The sequence below is a fragment of the Ranitomeya variabilis genome, chromosome 8 (assembly GCF_051348905.1).
Source record: "Ranitomeya variabilis isolate aRanVar5 chromosome 8, aRanVar5.hap1, whole genome shotgun sequence".
NCBI classification, from domain to species: Eukaryota; Metazoa; Chordata; class Amphibia; order Anura; family Dendrobatidae; genus Ranitomeya; species Ranitomeya variabilis.
Window position 1 is genome coordinate 52976297 of NC_135239.1, and position 17001 is coordinate 52993297.

General features: G+C 37.3%; 1 protein-coding gene across 1 annotated transcript in view; it reads left to right on the plus strand.

The window, feature by feature from the left end:
- Positions 1 to 16387, plus strand: part of PLPPR4 (phospholipid phosphatase related 4) — a 126542-nt gene extending 110155 nt beyond the window's left edge. Inside the window, exons 4-7 of the mRNA XM_077277318.1 lie at positions 3783 to 3978; positions 5458 to 5515; positions 8229 to 8402; positions 12743 to 16387. Coding sequence (XP_077133433.1) covers positions 3783 to 3978; positions 5458 to 5515; positions 8229 to 8402; positions 12743 to 14089 — 1775 coding nt within the window. The 3' untranslated portion in view covers positions 14090 to 16387. The remainder of the gene's footprint in view (positions 1 to 3782; positions 3979 to 5457; positions 5516 to 8228; positions 8403 to 12742) is intronic.
- Positions 16388 to 17001: the final 614 nt, after the last annotated feature.

The window sequence follows — 17001 nt, forward strand, 5'->3', positions numbered from 1 at the left end:
TTGTGTAAACTCACAACAAATGACCCCATTTTGGAAACTAGACCCCTCAAGAAATCTATCTAAATGTGTGGTGAGCACCTTGAACCCCCAGGTGCTTCACAGAAACGTATAAAATTGAGCCGTGAAATTAAAAATCTGATTTTTCAAACAAAATGTTCTTTTAGCCCCAAATGTATTATTTTCACAATTGCAACATGAAAAAATTGACCCAAAAGTTGTTGCCCAATTTCTCCTGAGTGAGGAGATACCCCATATGTGAGTGAAAACTACTGTTTAGACGCATGGCAGGGTTCGGAAGGGAAGGAGCACCATTTGACTTTTTGAACTCAAAATTGACTGGAATTGAGAGCAGACGCCATGTTGTGTTTGGAGAGCCCCTGATGTGCCTAAACAGTGGAAATCTCCCACACAAGTGACCTCATTTTGGAAACTATTTCCCTCAAGGAATGTATCTAGGCATGTGGTGAGCACCTTGAACCCCCAGGTGCTTCACAGAGTTTTACAACGTTGATCTGTCAAAATAAAAAATATATATTTTTGCAACAAAAATGATGTTTAGGCACAATGTTTTTCATTTTTATAAGGATAGCAAAAGAAAATGGATCCAAAATACGTGGTTGAAAACTACTTTTGAGGTACAGTGCAAAGCTCAGAAGTGAAGAAGTGCCATAATGGAGTTCAGATTTTGCTTAAATAGTTTGAGGGTGCCATGTGACACTGTATTCTGTGATAGAAAGAAGAAGAAGACTAGACTCACCATAGAAAAGCTGGGGACTGTCTTCTATCAGATATAAATCATTCAGCTGCGGCGATGAAAACAATCTCCGAGCACTAAAAAATACTCGGAAGACACCCGAGCATGCTCAGAAAATCTCGAGTAACGAGTATATTCGCTCATCACTAGTGGAGACAAGAACATTGAAAGGTCAAATCAAGGTTTTTCAATGGCCATATATCAGAGTAAGGACTCATTCGGTTTTTCTTGGGTGAATGCTATCCGTGTTTTTTACAAATAAAACTTGTGTCTATAATGGTGAATGGGGCCAATTAATTACATGCCCCAAAACCTTGGAGACATGTTCAATTATGATCCAAGTATCGGATCAAAATAGGCAATGCAAGTTTATGCGTCAATAAAAAAAATTGGACAGCACTTAGACACCACGTTTTCACAAACTGATAGGCGAATGTGGAGAAACCTTTTTTTTCATATACAAGAAAAACTGTTAAAAATCATGCCAAAATCTGATGAAACTCTTATGAAAATCACAGATAAAACATTGTCCATTTTTCTCATATTTGAAAAAAAAAAGACGTGTGAATGAAGTCTACAATCTGAGAAGTTTTGGAGACAGTTTTTCTAGTTTGGCTACTTTCTAATGATGAACAGGCACTTTAGATGGAGAAACCCAGTACAGAAGAAAGAGTGGTTTAGCCATATTAGTGAAGAGACAGATCTTTAAGAAGATACGGGGCAAGCTCTGTTCAAAATAGTTTAGGATTTAGGTGTTTCCTGTGAGGAAAGAAAACAATCTCACTAGTTTCACCTATTGGAGGTACCTACCAATTAAGTCAATGGCTGACCCTTGGCACTAGTGAGATATTTTTGTTTCTTTCCAGGAACAAGCTAATTTGCATGTTTTGTCCTGGAAAAATTGCCAAAGACTCAATTTTGAGCCAGCATCCCTAAAGCCTGAACTTGTTACCAGTTTTTGAGTCTGAACAAATATCATTATCTTTCAAGGAAACCTGTCACTCCCAAAATCGAAGATGAGCTAAGCCCACCAGCATCGGGGGCTTATCTACAGCATTCTGGAATGCTGTAGATAAGCCCCGATGTAACCTGAAAGATGAGAAAAAGAGGTTAGATTATACTCATCTGGGTGGGAGGACCGATCCGACGGGCGTCGCGGTCCGGTCCGGCGCCACCTATCTTCATAGGATGATGTCCTCTTCTTGTCTTCACGTTGCGGCTCCAGCGCAGGCGTCCTTGTTCTGCCCTGTTGAGGGCAGAGCAAAGAACTGCAGTGCGCAGGTGCTGGGCCTCTCTGACCTTTCCTGGCGCCTGCGCACTGCAGTACTTCGTTCTGCCCTTAATAGGGCAGACAAAGTACACCTGCGCCGAGCTGCAGCATGAATACAAGAAGAGGACATCATCGTAAGAAGATGGGAGGCCCTGGACCGGACCGTGACGCCCATTGGACCGGACCGCTGCGGGACCACCCCTGGGTGAGTATAATCTAACCTCTTTTTCTCATCTTTCAGGTTACATTAGGGGCTTATCTACAGCATTCCAGAATGCTGTAGATAAGCCCCTGATGCTGGTGGGCTTAGCTCATCTTCGATTTTGGGGGTGATAGGTTCCCTTTAACTGCTCCTGTAATACATTCCACAAACGTGTCTATCAACTCTTGACTCCCCCTGAATATCCCCAAAAATACTGTATGTAAATGAGGGTGAGCGTCCACGCTGCGACGTCTGTGCCTCCCCTCTGCTCCTAATCACATCCTCCTGCTTTGATTGATGTGAATGATGCAGGACATGGCATCCACATCCACACAGTCCTGTGTCATCCACATAGCGAACTGAGCTCTCGCGCCTGCGCAGCAGCCTTACAGGACTGCGCAGCAAAGCAACGTCATCCAAATGAGGCTACTGTGCAGGCGCGAGATTGATTCACTATGTGGATGTTGCAGGATACATTGTCCACATTAATCAAAGCAGGAAGATGCGATTAGGAGCAGAGAATATGCACAGAAACCACAACGATGATGCTCACAGGACCGGACCACTCTCCATTACATACAGCGTGAGAGCATATCAAATAGCATATTTAGAGTACACAGGGGGAGTCAGAAGCTGATAGACACGTTTGTGGAATGCAGCAGAGGAGAAGTTAAAGGTGGTGGTATTTGTTCATAGGCTCAAAAACTGGTGACAGGTTCTCTTTAAAGTGGTTCTCTGAGAATAGAAAAAAAAGAAATAACTAAAGGAAATGTCATTATATATACATTTCAAATACATTTAACTAACAAATCACAATCGTTTTGTCTAGACAGCTGATTGCTTTAGAATTAAAATGGCCGTCATCATACTACACTGACAGAAACTTGTCCTACAGGGTTAGGACGAATGGTTATGAGCATGTGCAGTAGGAAGCTCCTTTTCTGTGACCAGGTGATACTTTTATCATTCAGAAAGACAGGGCAGCCATAAGTGTGAGCGGCCTCTTTTTACTTCAGTAGCATTTCCCGTAGTGTTAGTGGAGCTCATCTTCCTACATATGAAGGAGGGCAGAGCTCCCTACTGCACATGCTCACAGGCACATGTCCTGACATTCTAGGACAGGTTTCTATCCATGTAACAATATGACAGCCATTTTAATTCTATAGTTATTACCTCCCTTGACAAAGCAATTGTGATATTGCTAAGTAAATGTATTTAGAAATGTCTTTATAATGACATTTTCTTTAGTTATTTCGGGGTTTTTTTCTATTCCTGGAGAACCCCTTTAAGGAGAGAGAGTTGACTATTCAATGTTGCTCCAAGTAGTTTAAGAGCAAAATCTGTGACTGTCTGGACTATAATTTTGATCCAACTGTGCATCAAGAATATATTTTTTGAGATTTGCTTTTTTTAAGATGTTTCTTTTTGATATTAAAGATGTCTAAATGTCCACCAGCTCAGATTGCTTCATTCAACTCAACGGTTAATGACTGTTGCATAAAAATGATATTTCTGAATTATACATCACTAAGAATTTTATTTGGTTTGTGTCCAAGGTGTCCATGTGTTTGGACTTTGCTCCACTGCTCTCATTACCGATATTATCCAACTGTCTACTGGATACCAGACCCCATATTTCTTGACAGTCTGCAAACCTAACTACACTTCTCTAAATGTGTCCTGTAAAGAAAATCCATATGTGCTAGAGGACATCTGCTCTGGGCAAGATCTCGCCATAATAAACACTGGAAGGTAAAGTAAATAATTGTAACACATTTTTAATATCTTCCTTCTGGGGTGAAAGAAATCAATAACGCTGCCTCGAATATCGATTATTTTTTATACATGATGCTCATTTTTATGTGGGGATTGATTTTGACAAGAGACGTAGACAATGGGTGTCCAGCTCATTAATGAAAGCCAAGAAAATGTTTTCTCCAAATACTTGGAAAATGTTCTGTAGAAATTGTAATTCAGAGTTATAATAAGAATATATAATATTGGTATAGGGAAAATATCATCTGCGCAAGGCTTCAATAAAAAAAAGCCATTTTTCTAAACTACAGTGTTTTGACAAGCACTCCAATCTTACAACCTGATGGCATAGCACTAGAATAAAATATTAATATATGATAAGTAGTGTTACATCTTTTTGAACCACCACACTTTTGAAAATGTAAGGTTGGCAGTGTTAATTTAGTGCAATTGCCACCTACTGTGCAGGGGAACTGCAGTGCAGTTCCATCCAGGTGAAGGAGGTTAGCATTAGTTCCTTACGGATCGGTCCTCTGAGCCAACCGGCTGTGCAGGGAATACCGCCAACCACCGTTCACTGGAATGGAACCATTCTGAAGTTCCTCTCCACAGTCAGTAGCTGGAGCGCTTCTGTGAAAGGACAGCAATGCTGAATTCTTAGCCTTTTTCTTAGGATTCCATCTAAAGATCGGTGGGTGTCAAAGGGGGTCAGACCTCCACCAATCATAAGTTTATGGCGTATCCTATTTTCCAATGACTTATGCCAATATTCTCTGCATCTAAAAGATAGATCAGATAATTGATAAAAATGTTACTTTTATTCCAACAGTTTGGTTCTTTTCCATAGGGAGTGTCTTTTATTGCAATTTATCCTATTTCCTTTAATTAAGATGAGCTGAAATAACAGACATAGACAAGAGTGGCACTATTTTGGGTAAAAAAAACAAAAAGCTTTTTTAAATTGTAGGCAACATCCTATACCCAAAATACATCTTAGATCAGAGGTTTTAGGCATTTTGTATCTATATGTTTTTATGTATGTTGCATTAATGCACAATCACAAATCTTCCATTTAATACCTTTAAAATTTCAATATTTTCCTGGCTCCAAAAGTTCTTGTCACATAGGAAATGTATTTTCAAAGATATTGGACTCCCCTTACCTCATTCTAAAAATAATGCAACACAATTATAAGACATTGCCTCTGTAAAATTAATTGATTTGGATTAGATGGATAATTAACAAATGCCCTTTATATAGATTAATTGTAACCTGGTGTCTCAATTGTGTTCAGCAAATCATTTACATAACTGGCTCCTTTAAGGTTAAAGCATGTTAGTTTGAATATGTAAAATATGTTACCAAATTCAGAAACGAATGTAGACTAATTAGGGCTTTCTTGTTGAAGCGTAATTGGTTATGTCTCTAAAGGAACTTTTACAAATACACTATAATTTTGCTTGTCGTTTTTGGCAGGAAATCATTCCCTTCTCAACATGCCACCCTGGCAGCCTTTGCAGCTGTTTACATTTCTGTAAGTAGATATTTTTTTTACTAATTTAAACCCCAAATGCCATTTTATTTCTCGACTTTAAATATATACTGTCTTGTTTATCAGACACTGATGGCCAATGTATTAAAGACACCAATCTTGTAGCATGTTGGATATCCTTTGGACATCAGGACCGCAGCTATTCATCATGGTTGGATTTCAGTATTTGAAATTGTTGTGCAGGTATATTGACCCAAATGGACAGAGTAGCTTCACACAATTTGCCAGGATTGCTCTACAAGATTGTGATATGGGACAATGAAGGCCAAGGGATTCAAGGAAAACTGGCTGTCATGTTCTAAATGATCCTTTTTGCATGGCGCAATGTCCTGCTGAAAGTGTCCTTCTGCTATAGGGTAGACAGCTGACATGAAGAGAGGAACTTGGTTGGCCAAAATGCTTAGGTAAGCCATGCTGTCCAATTGTCCATCTAATCATATCAGAGGAACCAGGGTGTGTTTAGACATTCCCAATTACTTCCCCTTCACCAACCTGCACTGCTGAGACCAAACTGTAAGGATTCAAGGATTTATTCTGCTTGCACCAAATTCTGATCCGAATCTGTCCTTTTAGATCAAGAAAATACTTACTTTAAAAATGGTTCTACTGATCCCATCGAAGAAGATCTGCTCTCCACCGTGGAACAGTCAGATTTTGAAGTTGATGTGTTAGAAGCAGGAAAAATGAAAGTTTAAGAATCTGAATTTGGCAAGGGTCAAGCTGCAATTTTCTGGTCAATGTTACTTTTTCTTCAATAATTGTCAATACTACACAACTGTTACTAGATACTAGATTCACCACATTGGTCCATTAGTTAAGAAAAAGCAACAATTGACATACAGTTTTCGAGTGATAGGGTGACAAAGAAGAAATCAGGGAGAGTATTTGTTCATCAATGTCGTTAAATTGCATTTATTATAATTTTTGGAAATGAAAAGTATGTACTGCTCTACTTTTAAACTTTGCTTTTGTCTCGCCATTCATTCATAAGTCTCATGGATACAACTATTTGTAGAAGGGCCAGATTGTGATGATTAGAAAACTGGGACAGAGCATTTCCAAAAAGGCAGGTTCTTCAGAACAAAAGTACTTTTTAATGGCAGCGGTAGTCTATTAGCAGGGTAATGCACTTTTCCACACTTGTTTGAGGAACATGAAAAACAGTTCAAGGTGTTGATTTGGCAACATAGCCTCCGAATTTTCCAGGAGTCATTGCAATAAAGCATCAACGGGATGTGATGGAATAATAGAGTCTGGCCCATGGAGGCCTCAGCTCTCTACTTACTTGAAGGCTTAGAATTGTTCCTGCTGTTCTGTTCACATTGGCTGTACATTTGTGTACATATACCTTTTCGGGTCAAGTAGACCCAAACAGAACAGCAGGGTTAACTGGTGCCAGGGAGGGGGCTACATATCTGCAATGTATACGACATACAATAAAAATCAACACAATGCTAATGTTTTACAGAAAACTCAAGTCATTTGGTAGCCATTCTAAACCTGTCAAGGATGTTCTGTAAAACAGCATATTTTGCATATGAAATAACTTTAGAAGCAATGCAAAATCAGACATTGATTGACATGACGACAAGCTTTTAACTGTGCTGAAAATACATTTATTCCCTCCTACAGATGGAACAGCTGAAACAGAAGAGGAAGGCAGCCAAACCTACTAACTATCAATTAATTCTTCATATTCTGCCCACTCCTACACATTAACTCACAGTGTACCAGAGTCAAGACTTTAAAACTGTTGATTAAAAATGTGTTTGACTTTATATGTTCTTATGTTTAGGTCTTGTGTACTAGTTATTCCTATAGACTCTACTACTACTCCTACTCTACTACTCCTATAGAGCCTACTGCTGATGGGCAATACTGTTGAGAACCGGCTGCTTAATTCTATCCCTTCACTATTAATGATACCCTGTGTTAATTAGAACTAAGTACACTATGGACAATAATGTCAAGGAAAAGGGAAAACGTGTGCCACTTTTTCCCATTCATTCTTGCTTGTGCTGACAACAAACGTTTATAATGTTGATTTTATATACAATTTTTCTGGAGAGTTTTTTCACCCCACAGGTATTTTTAGGGGGTAACAATGGGCAATTGAATTCTACTTGAATTTTACATAAATCTGCCTTCTGGAGAAGACAGATTTTTTTTATTATCTCAAGACAAACTCAGCAAAGTGACATCCAACTATGAGGGTGGGAGAAGATTATGAAAAAAACAGCCCTGTGTGCTCCCTTGTCCATTGTCTGGTTCTCCGTACTTCCTTCATGCTACATCTCTGATTCAGTGTTCTCTCTGGCTTTGAGAGAACACCAGACCAGAAGTTCGGCATAATGGAGTCACAGAGAAACAGAAAGTGGATAGAGAGCAGCTGGGGTGGCCATATAGTTGGGCGGTGAGGTGAGTATGTGTTTTTTGTTGTTTTTTTACATCTTGTGTTTATTATGCTCCATGTGATCATAACAGTCAACTTTCAGCTCATGGGGAATAATATAGAGAAATCTGAAAAGATGGCAGCTACTCTAAGTTATTTGCAGTAGGAATTAAAGTAGGGGATTCCAGGGAGACTGAAAATAATTTTTATTTTACTCCATAGAAGTTTAACAATAGCTTTGAAAACTGATCCACAAATGCACATCATAATAACATTATAATTTTTTCCGTCTTCACTTTTCAGATGTATTTCAATGCGACACTTACAGATTCTTCAAAACTGCTGAAGCCATTGCTTGTGTTCTCTTTTATAATTTGTGGGATTATATGTGGACTTACTCGTATCACCCAGTACAAGAATCATCCTATAGATGTTTACAGCGGCTTTCTCCTGGGAGGAGGAATAGCTATATATCTGGTAAGTGCTAACAGTGGCTTATATGTTATACATGCATCTATTTAATATATATGTTCATTTTGTTTCTATCTTAGGTTTTGCCTGTTTAATGGCCAGTGTGAACAGGCTCCTAAACGTTGCATGTATATCAACTTATATTCAGTTAATTTCATTCAGTTTTGCTTTAGGTTCTTGCACTCAGTGCACACAGGGGTGTGACCTCCTCCCTTTCATTGAGCTGGGTTTTAAGTTTATATAGCTTCCTGCTGCCATGATTCCATAGTTGGGCCCCAGTCCTGATTAGCCCATAATCACGTTGAGGTTAGGACCACACCAACTGGGTACACCTTGGTATTGTTTGGATGGCTTTAACGCTTTTTTGATCAAAAACAGTACCTTATGTTATTTATACTCACTATTGCTTTTTACTTAGAGCAGGGTATATGTTCATTTTGTTTATATCTTAGGTTTTGTCTATTTAATATACACACTCCTAAACTTTGAGATTGCAGCACCAAGAAGTAAAAGTCATGGAATTAAGGAATACACAGGACAGACAGACATGTTAAGCCCTTTCCGACATTGGGCATAATAATATGCCCACATCAGAATCCCTCCCTTTGATGTGGGCTCCGGTGCTGAGCCCACATCTTTCCCAGCACATATCAAATGTTTGAACAGCTGACATGTGCTTCTAACAGCCACAGGGGGAATTGTGATCCACCCACTGCTGTTAACCTGTTAAATGCCGCTGTCAATCTCTGACAGCAGTATTTAACTCGTGCTTACCAGAAGCACTCCGGAAATCCCGCCCATCGGTGACCCCATCACTTGACCACGGGTAACCAATGGTCTGGGATGACAACCAGAGGACTCCAGCAGACCTCTATGGTTGTCATAGCTTGATTGCTATGAGCGCCGCCCTGGTGGTTGGTGCTCATAACAAGTGAGCATTTCTGCTACACACAGGCCATCTGATCATTGCTTGTGTGTGGCACAAGCAATCAGACAACTGCAGCTTCTAGTCTCCCATGAAGACTATTGAAGCATGCAAAAATTAAAAAGAAAATGTTTTAAAAAATATTTTAAAAAATAAAAAAATATAAAAGTTCAAATCACCCCCCTTTTGCCCCATTCAAAATAAAACAATAAAAAATCAAATATACACATATTTGGTATCACCTAGTTCAGAATTGCCCAATCTATCAAAACCAAAAACAGTTAAGCTGATCGCTAAACGGTGTAATGAGACAAAAATTCAAAAAGTCAGAATTAATTAATAAGGTAAAAAAAACACAACTGTGGAATTGCATTTTTTTTTTTTGCAATTTCTCTGCACTTGCAATTTTTTTTCCCATTTTCCAGTACCCGATATGTTAAAAACAACAGTGTCGTTCAAAAGTACAGCTTGTCCTGCAAAAAACAAGCCCTCACATGGCCATTTTTGCCTAAAAAATAAAAAAGTTATGGCTCTGGGAAAAAGGGGAGCAAAAAACCCAAAACACTTCCGGTCATGAAGGGGTTAACGATATGCAAACGATGAAACAATGTTTTCAAAATGTCTCGATTTATTCAGTAGTGAGTATGAGCTCCATGTACAGAAATACTCGCACTTACAGTCTTGGCTGCTCTCAGTGAGGTTATTAATGATTGTCTGACGAACATTCTGCCACGTTGAATGCATTTGGGCAGCAAATCATCAAGATCTGCTGCTTGGCAGCTCCCTTTGCAACTACCGACCAATGCTGTTCCAGATGTACTCAATGGTAGACATGTTCGGAGGCCCTCATTTAGTAGCACATTTAGGCCACACAGGCTGCTTACAGTAGCACCATCAACACATAACCGTGAGTGAATAAATCGAGATGTACTGAGAATTTGTACTTCCATTTTTCATAATTTGCATATCACTAACTTATCTTTTTATTCTCTGATTTCCATAATCCCATGACATTTTCTTCTTGGTGTGGCAATTTCAATGTTGAGGAGTGCATTTATCTATGTTGGAGGGCCACTATCATAAAGTGTTTTACAGTGTCAGTTCAATAAATGTATCAGAAAGCATCCAGTGCATACATTAAATCTATTATATGGCCACCATTTACTTAACATAGACCAAATAAGTACATTTTTGGCTTATATCAGATTGATACATATTAGTCTGTTTTTCTTCTGTATGGAATAAGGAAGTATCATGCAAAGCTTCCAATATCAATAAAAAACCTGCATGTTCACATGTGAAGTTATAGACCATACAGGTCCTTGTCAACCTGTAGCGTGCCATTTGCCTAAACTAGAATGCGTCAGGCGATACTTCCCAGATTAATGAGATGTCGTTCTTTATATTATTTTTATATTATTATTTTATATTATATTTTCTTCAAGTTTTCCTTAGGCGAATGGCGCAACATAACCAGCTGTGAACAGTGAAGATTGAAAACTTATACCATACCTCTGTCTATAAATGGGCACCAAAGATGAAACCTTGCTAAGAAGCAGAAGATATGTTGCAAATAAAGATGTGATAGCAGGAAAAATATATTGCATTAAATACTTTTTTTGCAGTGTTTTTGCATGCGTTTTTCCCATTCATCATAATAGGTGAAAAAAGATACAAAAACGCTGAAAGAATTAACACGCTGCAGATTTGAAACTGCTTCAAATGTGCAAGGAAAAAATATGCAGAATGTGCGTGAGATTTCAGAAATCGCATTCACATTGCTGGGACAGTAAAATGCTGCATTTTTCATGGCAAAAAAAAACATACGGGGAAAAAAGATTCAGGAAAAATGCAGGGTGTGAGCATACCTTTAGGGATAATTCAATTTTACTGTAGACGATCCTGACAATAGCAGATTTTTTGTTTCATCTTTGGTTTAACACATAAAAAAGGGAAAAAGGGGTGATTTAAATATTTTGTTGAGATTTTTTATACTAAAAAAAATGTTTTTATCTCTTTTTCTAGACTTAGGAGACCTTAGTCTAAAATTGCTTGGTTGCAGGTATAATGAACTGTAATATATTTGTATTGCAGTATATTTTCCTAATAGCAATTTCGTAAAAGCTGAATCATGGTTCAACTGTGTTGACTTGGAAGATACCCATCTTAATCACACAGTCATGTCGAGGGGAGCTTTTGGGGAGAGAGATGTCCCCATTTTGGTTCAACCGCTTAGATGCTGATGACAGTATTGATCGTGGCATTTAAAGGATTAAACTGTCATGATAAGTGCAAGCTCTATTCATGCCAATTGCTGGCAAATGTCTCAATACACAATATTATATGGATAAAGGTTATCTTCTAGTTAAAATAATTAGGTAATGATAATGACTAGTTTACAGTTCTTTTTTAGCTTTCTTATTTTTTGTAAAGCAGACATGTCAGGACAGAATAAATAACCTCTTTTTGAAACAATATGTTTTGGAAAGTGATCACAAAGATAAATGGTTTGAGGTGACCATAATAATAACTTACAAATCTTTTTTATACAAAGTAACAGTCATGTATCAAAAGAAAGTTATTAAAAAACCCTTTTTTCGCAGAGCTCATACCGTACAATAGTAAGCTATAGAACTGCTGCTTTGCCATTAAGAGCACTTCATGCTTAACTACTCGAATAGATCTTTTGTAAGTGAAAGCCACGCAATCTCTCCTTAAAAGCTTTCATACATTTAATGGGAACCTGACACCTCCTAAAATGCTATTCACCTGCAGATTTACGGTAATGGTAATCTGCAGGTAAATAGCCTTTAAATCATATTAGGAATTGTTACTGGGAGAAGGGTTACATGTAGAAAATGTGGTTATATCCCCCCTGTGGCCACTTGTTTCCAGCCATTGGGGCTATTCAGGGAGTTGTATCAGTCACTGCTCTTTACAGAGTTAGCGCTCTGTTTTCACTCCTCTGATTTCAAATTGATTGATGTTCACATTGACTGACAACCTGCTCTGCACTCACTCTGTAGAGATCAGTGACTGATGCACCACCTGAAGACTGGAAAAGAGTGGCTGCAGAGAGAATCAAAATGTATTTTCTCCTGGTAGCCGCTGTTCTAGTAAACCTTTCAGACATAATTTAAAACACTATTTAGCTACAGATTATCACTATATCTGCAGGTAAATAGCATTTTAGGAAATGGCAGATTCCCTTTAATGTAGAAACTCCGCTAGTCAATGATGTTGTTATGGATCAATATTTTCTTTTTGGATAGATGTGATGTATTATTATAACATTTCTAAGCTGTTGTTTATCTTTTTACAGTTGAAGCATTAGAATTGTTTTTTAGAATTTTCTTGATTTTGCAACATTTTTCTTCTCACTTCATTAATATTATAACAATATCAATGTTTAATTTTCCAGGGCCTTTATGCAGTTGGAAACTTTCAGCCAAGTGAGGACAACATTCCACAGAAGCCTCCTCCTCCTCCACTTAGGGAACCATTGAGGTCGTTAACCGACCTTAGTCAAGATGCAAGCAGGATATTACCAGGGAAAAATGGCAGTAGCAATGATGGCCTTTCTTCACATCCTTCTGAAAGTATCCTCAACAGAAATAACCGAGAATCAAGTTCTTTGACAAACATTAAAAGAGCAAGTACAGATGTAGAAGTTATAACTCCTCGAAGTCCCATGGGCAAGGAGAACATGGTGACTTTTAGCAATACCTTGCCCAGAGTCCATACCCCATCATTAGAGGATCCACAAAGAAGAAATGCTACTATTCATGCTTCAATGGACTCTGCCCGTTCTAAACAGCTATTATCTCAGTGGAAGACTAAAAATGAAAGTCGCAAATTATCTTTGCAGGTCATTGAAACTGAATCAGGACTTTCACCACAAAGAATAATAGAAATGAGATCAAGCTCTGAGCCTGTAAGGGTTGGTGTTAATGGAGACCACATTGGACCAGGAAATCCATACCTTAAATTACAAACTGGAAGTGTACCGGGCTGCAATAACACCGGTATCCCTGGAGGACCTAGAGTGTCTATACAATCACGTCCAGGTTCCTCTCAACTAGTACATATTCCTGAAGAAACCCATGAAAATATCATAAATACGTCTCCAAAATGCAGCTCTGCCAGATCAAAGTGGCTAAAGGTGGCAGAAAAAAGTGTCGCTTGCCGTAGTAACAGTCAGCCAAGAATAATGCAAGTTATAGCCATGTCAAAACAGCAAGGGATGCTTCAAGGCAGCCCCAAAAGTTCAGATGGGAGTACAGTCAGCTGTACGGGATCAATCAGGTACAAAGCTCTAACAGAACATGAACCAACAAATATTGTCCGAATTGAAGCCCATCCTGAAAATAATAGGCCAATTATCCAAATGCCTATGGAGGGTGAAGGGAGCGGATCATGGAAATGGAAAGCTCCCGAGAAGGGATCATTGCGTCAAGCTTATGAATTGAATGACCTCAATAGAGACTCTGAAAGTTGTGAGTCATTAAAAGATACTTTTGGCACTACTGAAAGAAAGAGAAGCAACATTGATAATGATCACCTTCTTCATGGAATCACCACAATACGAGTGACACCGGTAGAAGGGAGTGAAATTGGCTCAGAGACTGTATCTATATCATCAAGTCGTGACTCTACTCTAAGGAGAAAAGGCAACATCATTTTAATCCCTGAGAGGAGTAACAGCCCAGAAAGCACTCGGAACATCTTTTACAAGGGAACATCGCCAACACGCACATATAAAGAATGAGGAAAAATACACAACGTTTCCACTGATTTTTTTCTAGAGTGTATCCTACTTTGATAAAGCTTGTGCTCTTATTAGTTTGGAGATAAAAGCAGAAAATGATTTTACTCGTGCCAAAATAACAAATGGTCAGATGGTCTGTGGATAAAGAATACTAACACGAACAATGAAATATCACAAACTTGTGCAGAATGGGACAAAATGAAAGCACAATGCAAAGACATGAAACCAATGCGAAGGAATAAAAGCATCATACAATCAGTTACTTTCAAAAAATGGACTACAAAAGCAAATACATATTGGTTAAATGAAAAAAAGAATGGAACATCGACACTTTATTTCATGAATGTGCCAATTCTGAAATTTTCTGGTCCTTAATCTCAGAAATTGTTTCAATTTGCAAAAAAAAATAATAATATGAAAGCAACATTTTCTTTAATGTAAAATATTTTCTTTTGCAGAATATGAACTAACATGGGGAGTGGTGGTACATTTTTACAAGTCTTAGCATATCTGCATAAGCACATTATTACTATGTAGTTCTTTTAACAGTTCTTTGGCTAGGAGAGTAGTGACTGCCTTTGTACAGAAAACGACATTCAGCTCTGTTATTGTGGATTAATCGCACTTGACTTTACCAGAATTTTGTGCTGATCTGTCCTCACGGTTTACTTTGACAAAGTGTGGGTGTAATTCACTTACAATGGTATAATTGTTTTCTTTCGTTAGCTAGTTCTTCTTTAATCTGCTTATTATTATTAAGAGTGCACATCATACTAAACAAAAAGGTGCTCTGTAGTGGAGACATTCACATGTCCTGGATGTTCTACCACTTTCCATGATTGTTCCTCTTTCATAATTTCATAAATACAGGGTTTAAAGAAGAAGTTTGTAAAATAGTCATCACGCTGATCTTCAAAGGTCAACGTTAACTAGAAAATAAATAAAGATAACATATAGAGAACACTGCCAGACCAAATTATAGAAGATGAAGTTATATTTTCTAACTATAAATGTAAAGATATAAAGATTATAGTAAAGTTGGAAATGGTAGAACATGTTTACAAAAATGTGGACGATAGGTACAAAAGGAAAAAATTTAGTGGTATATAGTGTGGCATATGTGTTGACGCTGCAAAAAAAGGAAACAGAAGAGTTTATCAGTCTAGTAGTTTGGATGGTAATGTTTTTACACCGAAGGTTTCTCTGGATGACGTCTCCGTCATACAGAATGGACACATTTTTATCAAATGTCCAACATTCGACATTCTGTAACATGATGCACCGCCCTTTAATTCAATTTTAGACCAAGCACTTTTGACATTTCTTACAGACTTTGGGTGGTAAGAGTAAAAGTAATATTAAAGAAAAAAATAAATGATTGATAATTCAATTTTGTCAAAATTTGTAACAGCCATGGATGATGTTGTCAACAGATGAAGACCAATGTGGATGTAGGCAAAATGAATGTGATGCCTATTTTTATGTACCTAGCATTGAGTTTATACAGACTGTTTATGGGCTCAGTGTTGTTGACTACCAATGAAAAATAATATTGTCCTTTTTTCCACATTCATCCTGTATTGATCTTCATTTGGACAGTGGATTATAAGGTGGTCCTAAATCATAGCTTAAAAAAAAAGTTGTAATCTTAGTACGGTGTATCAGGTATGTGACTTTTTTCTACTCAAACTTTCCAAAGTCTTAAACATGATTTCTGATTGTTTCAGTAATCCCTGAAACTGTGCTCTTTACATGGACTTTGTTCATGTAAGTCATTTTATACTTAAAGTGCCAAAACTGACTTTTTTCTTCTTTTTTTTCTTTTATAGAGGGCGTAACATAATAATAATAATAACACTATATGGTAAAACATCAGTTTAGAAAAGATATATCAGTTGTTTCAAGAAAACACCTGCATGAATATTTGATAACTAAAATGCCTTTTGTAAATGTCACATTTGTTTACATTCTACTAATACCTTAATTTAGAAACAATCAAGTACCAGATGACATCTTTTTAAATTTCTAATTTTCTTACTTGCTAAAGGGGGCACTAATTTATTTGTGAGGCTGTGCTTTATTGAATAAAGAATATAAAAAAATATGACTATGTTTTTCAACAAGAAAAAAAAGACCCGTATGTAAAGTATTGTGTTTAATAAAATGTTATGCAAATGTTTTCAAAAATTCTAAAACTTTGTAAATTGCTATAAATGTATTTTATCTAAGTAAAATCAATGCTACTGTGTGAGTTTATTGTGTAAAACATCACAAAAAATAAAGATAAAATCTACGATATGTTTTTTGTATTCCCATCTGTAAAATTGTTAACAGAAAAAAAGCCTATAATCTGATGGGGTTAAATTATCATGATCAAAAGTTTATTTGATTTGTTAGATTTTGCACTTTATCGAATTATATAGTATCCGCAATCAGAAATAAAAATGTAAGGCTACTTTGAGCATCTATTAAAGAGCAAAACATAGTTAATATTTATAACCTTACAACTACATTGCATTATATATGTCCTTTATATGGCCATAGGGTTGTGGTGGCATCATTGGATTACAAAAAAAGGTTCTAATCTATGCCAGGATTGAATGACCATCTCTGGCCGTATTTTAAAATTGAATCATTTTTAAGGGCCATTAAAAGCTTATAAAGGTATTACCATCTGAGAAATTTATGACATTTCAAAAATTGTTTCATAGGCGCAGGTTCTATTTCTTGGAATCCCGCCCATCGGGAGATTATAGTCTCCCCCTGTTACAAAACCAGAGAAGAGGAGATAATTTATTAAACTGTAGCTTTAGAGAAAAATATAGAAATATTATACATTTCTGTATTATGGCAAAAACAGAATTTAATAAAAAATGGAACATGAGGGTCTCAGTTAACATTTGATCAAAGTA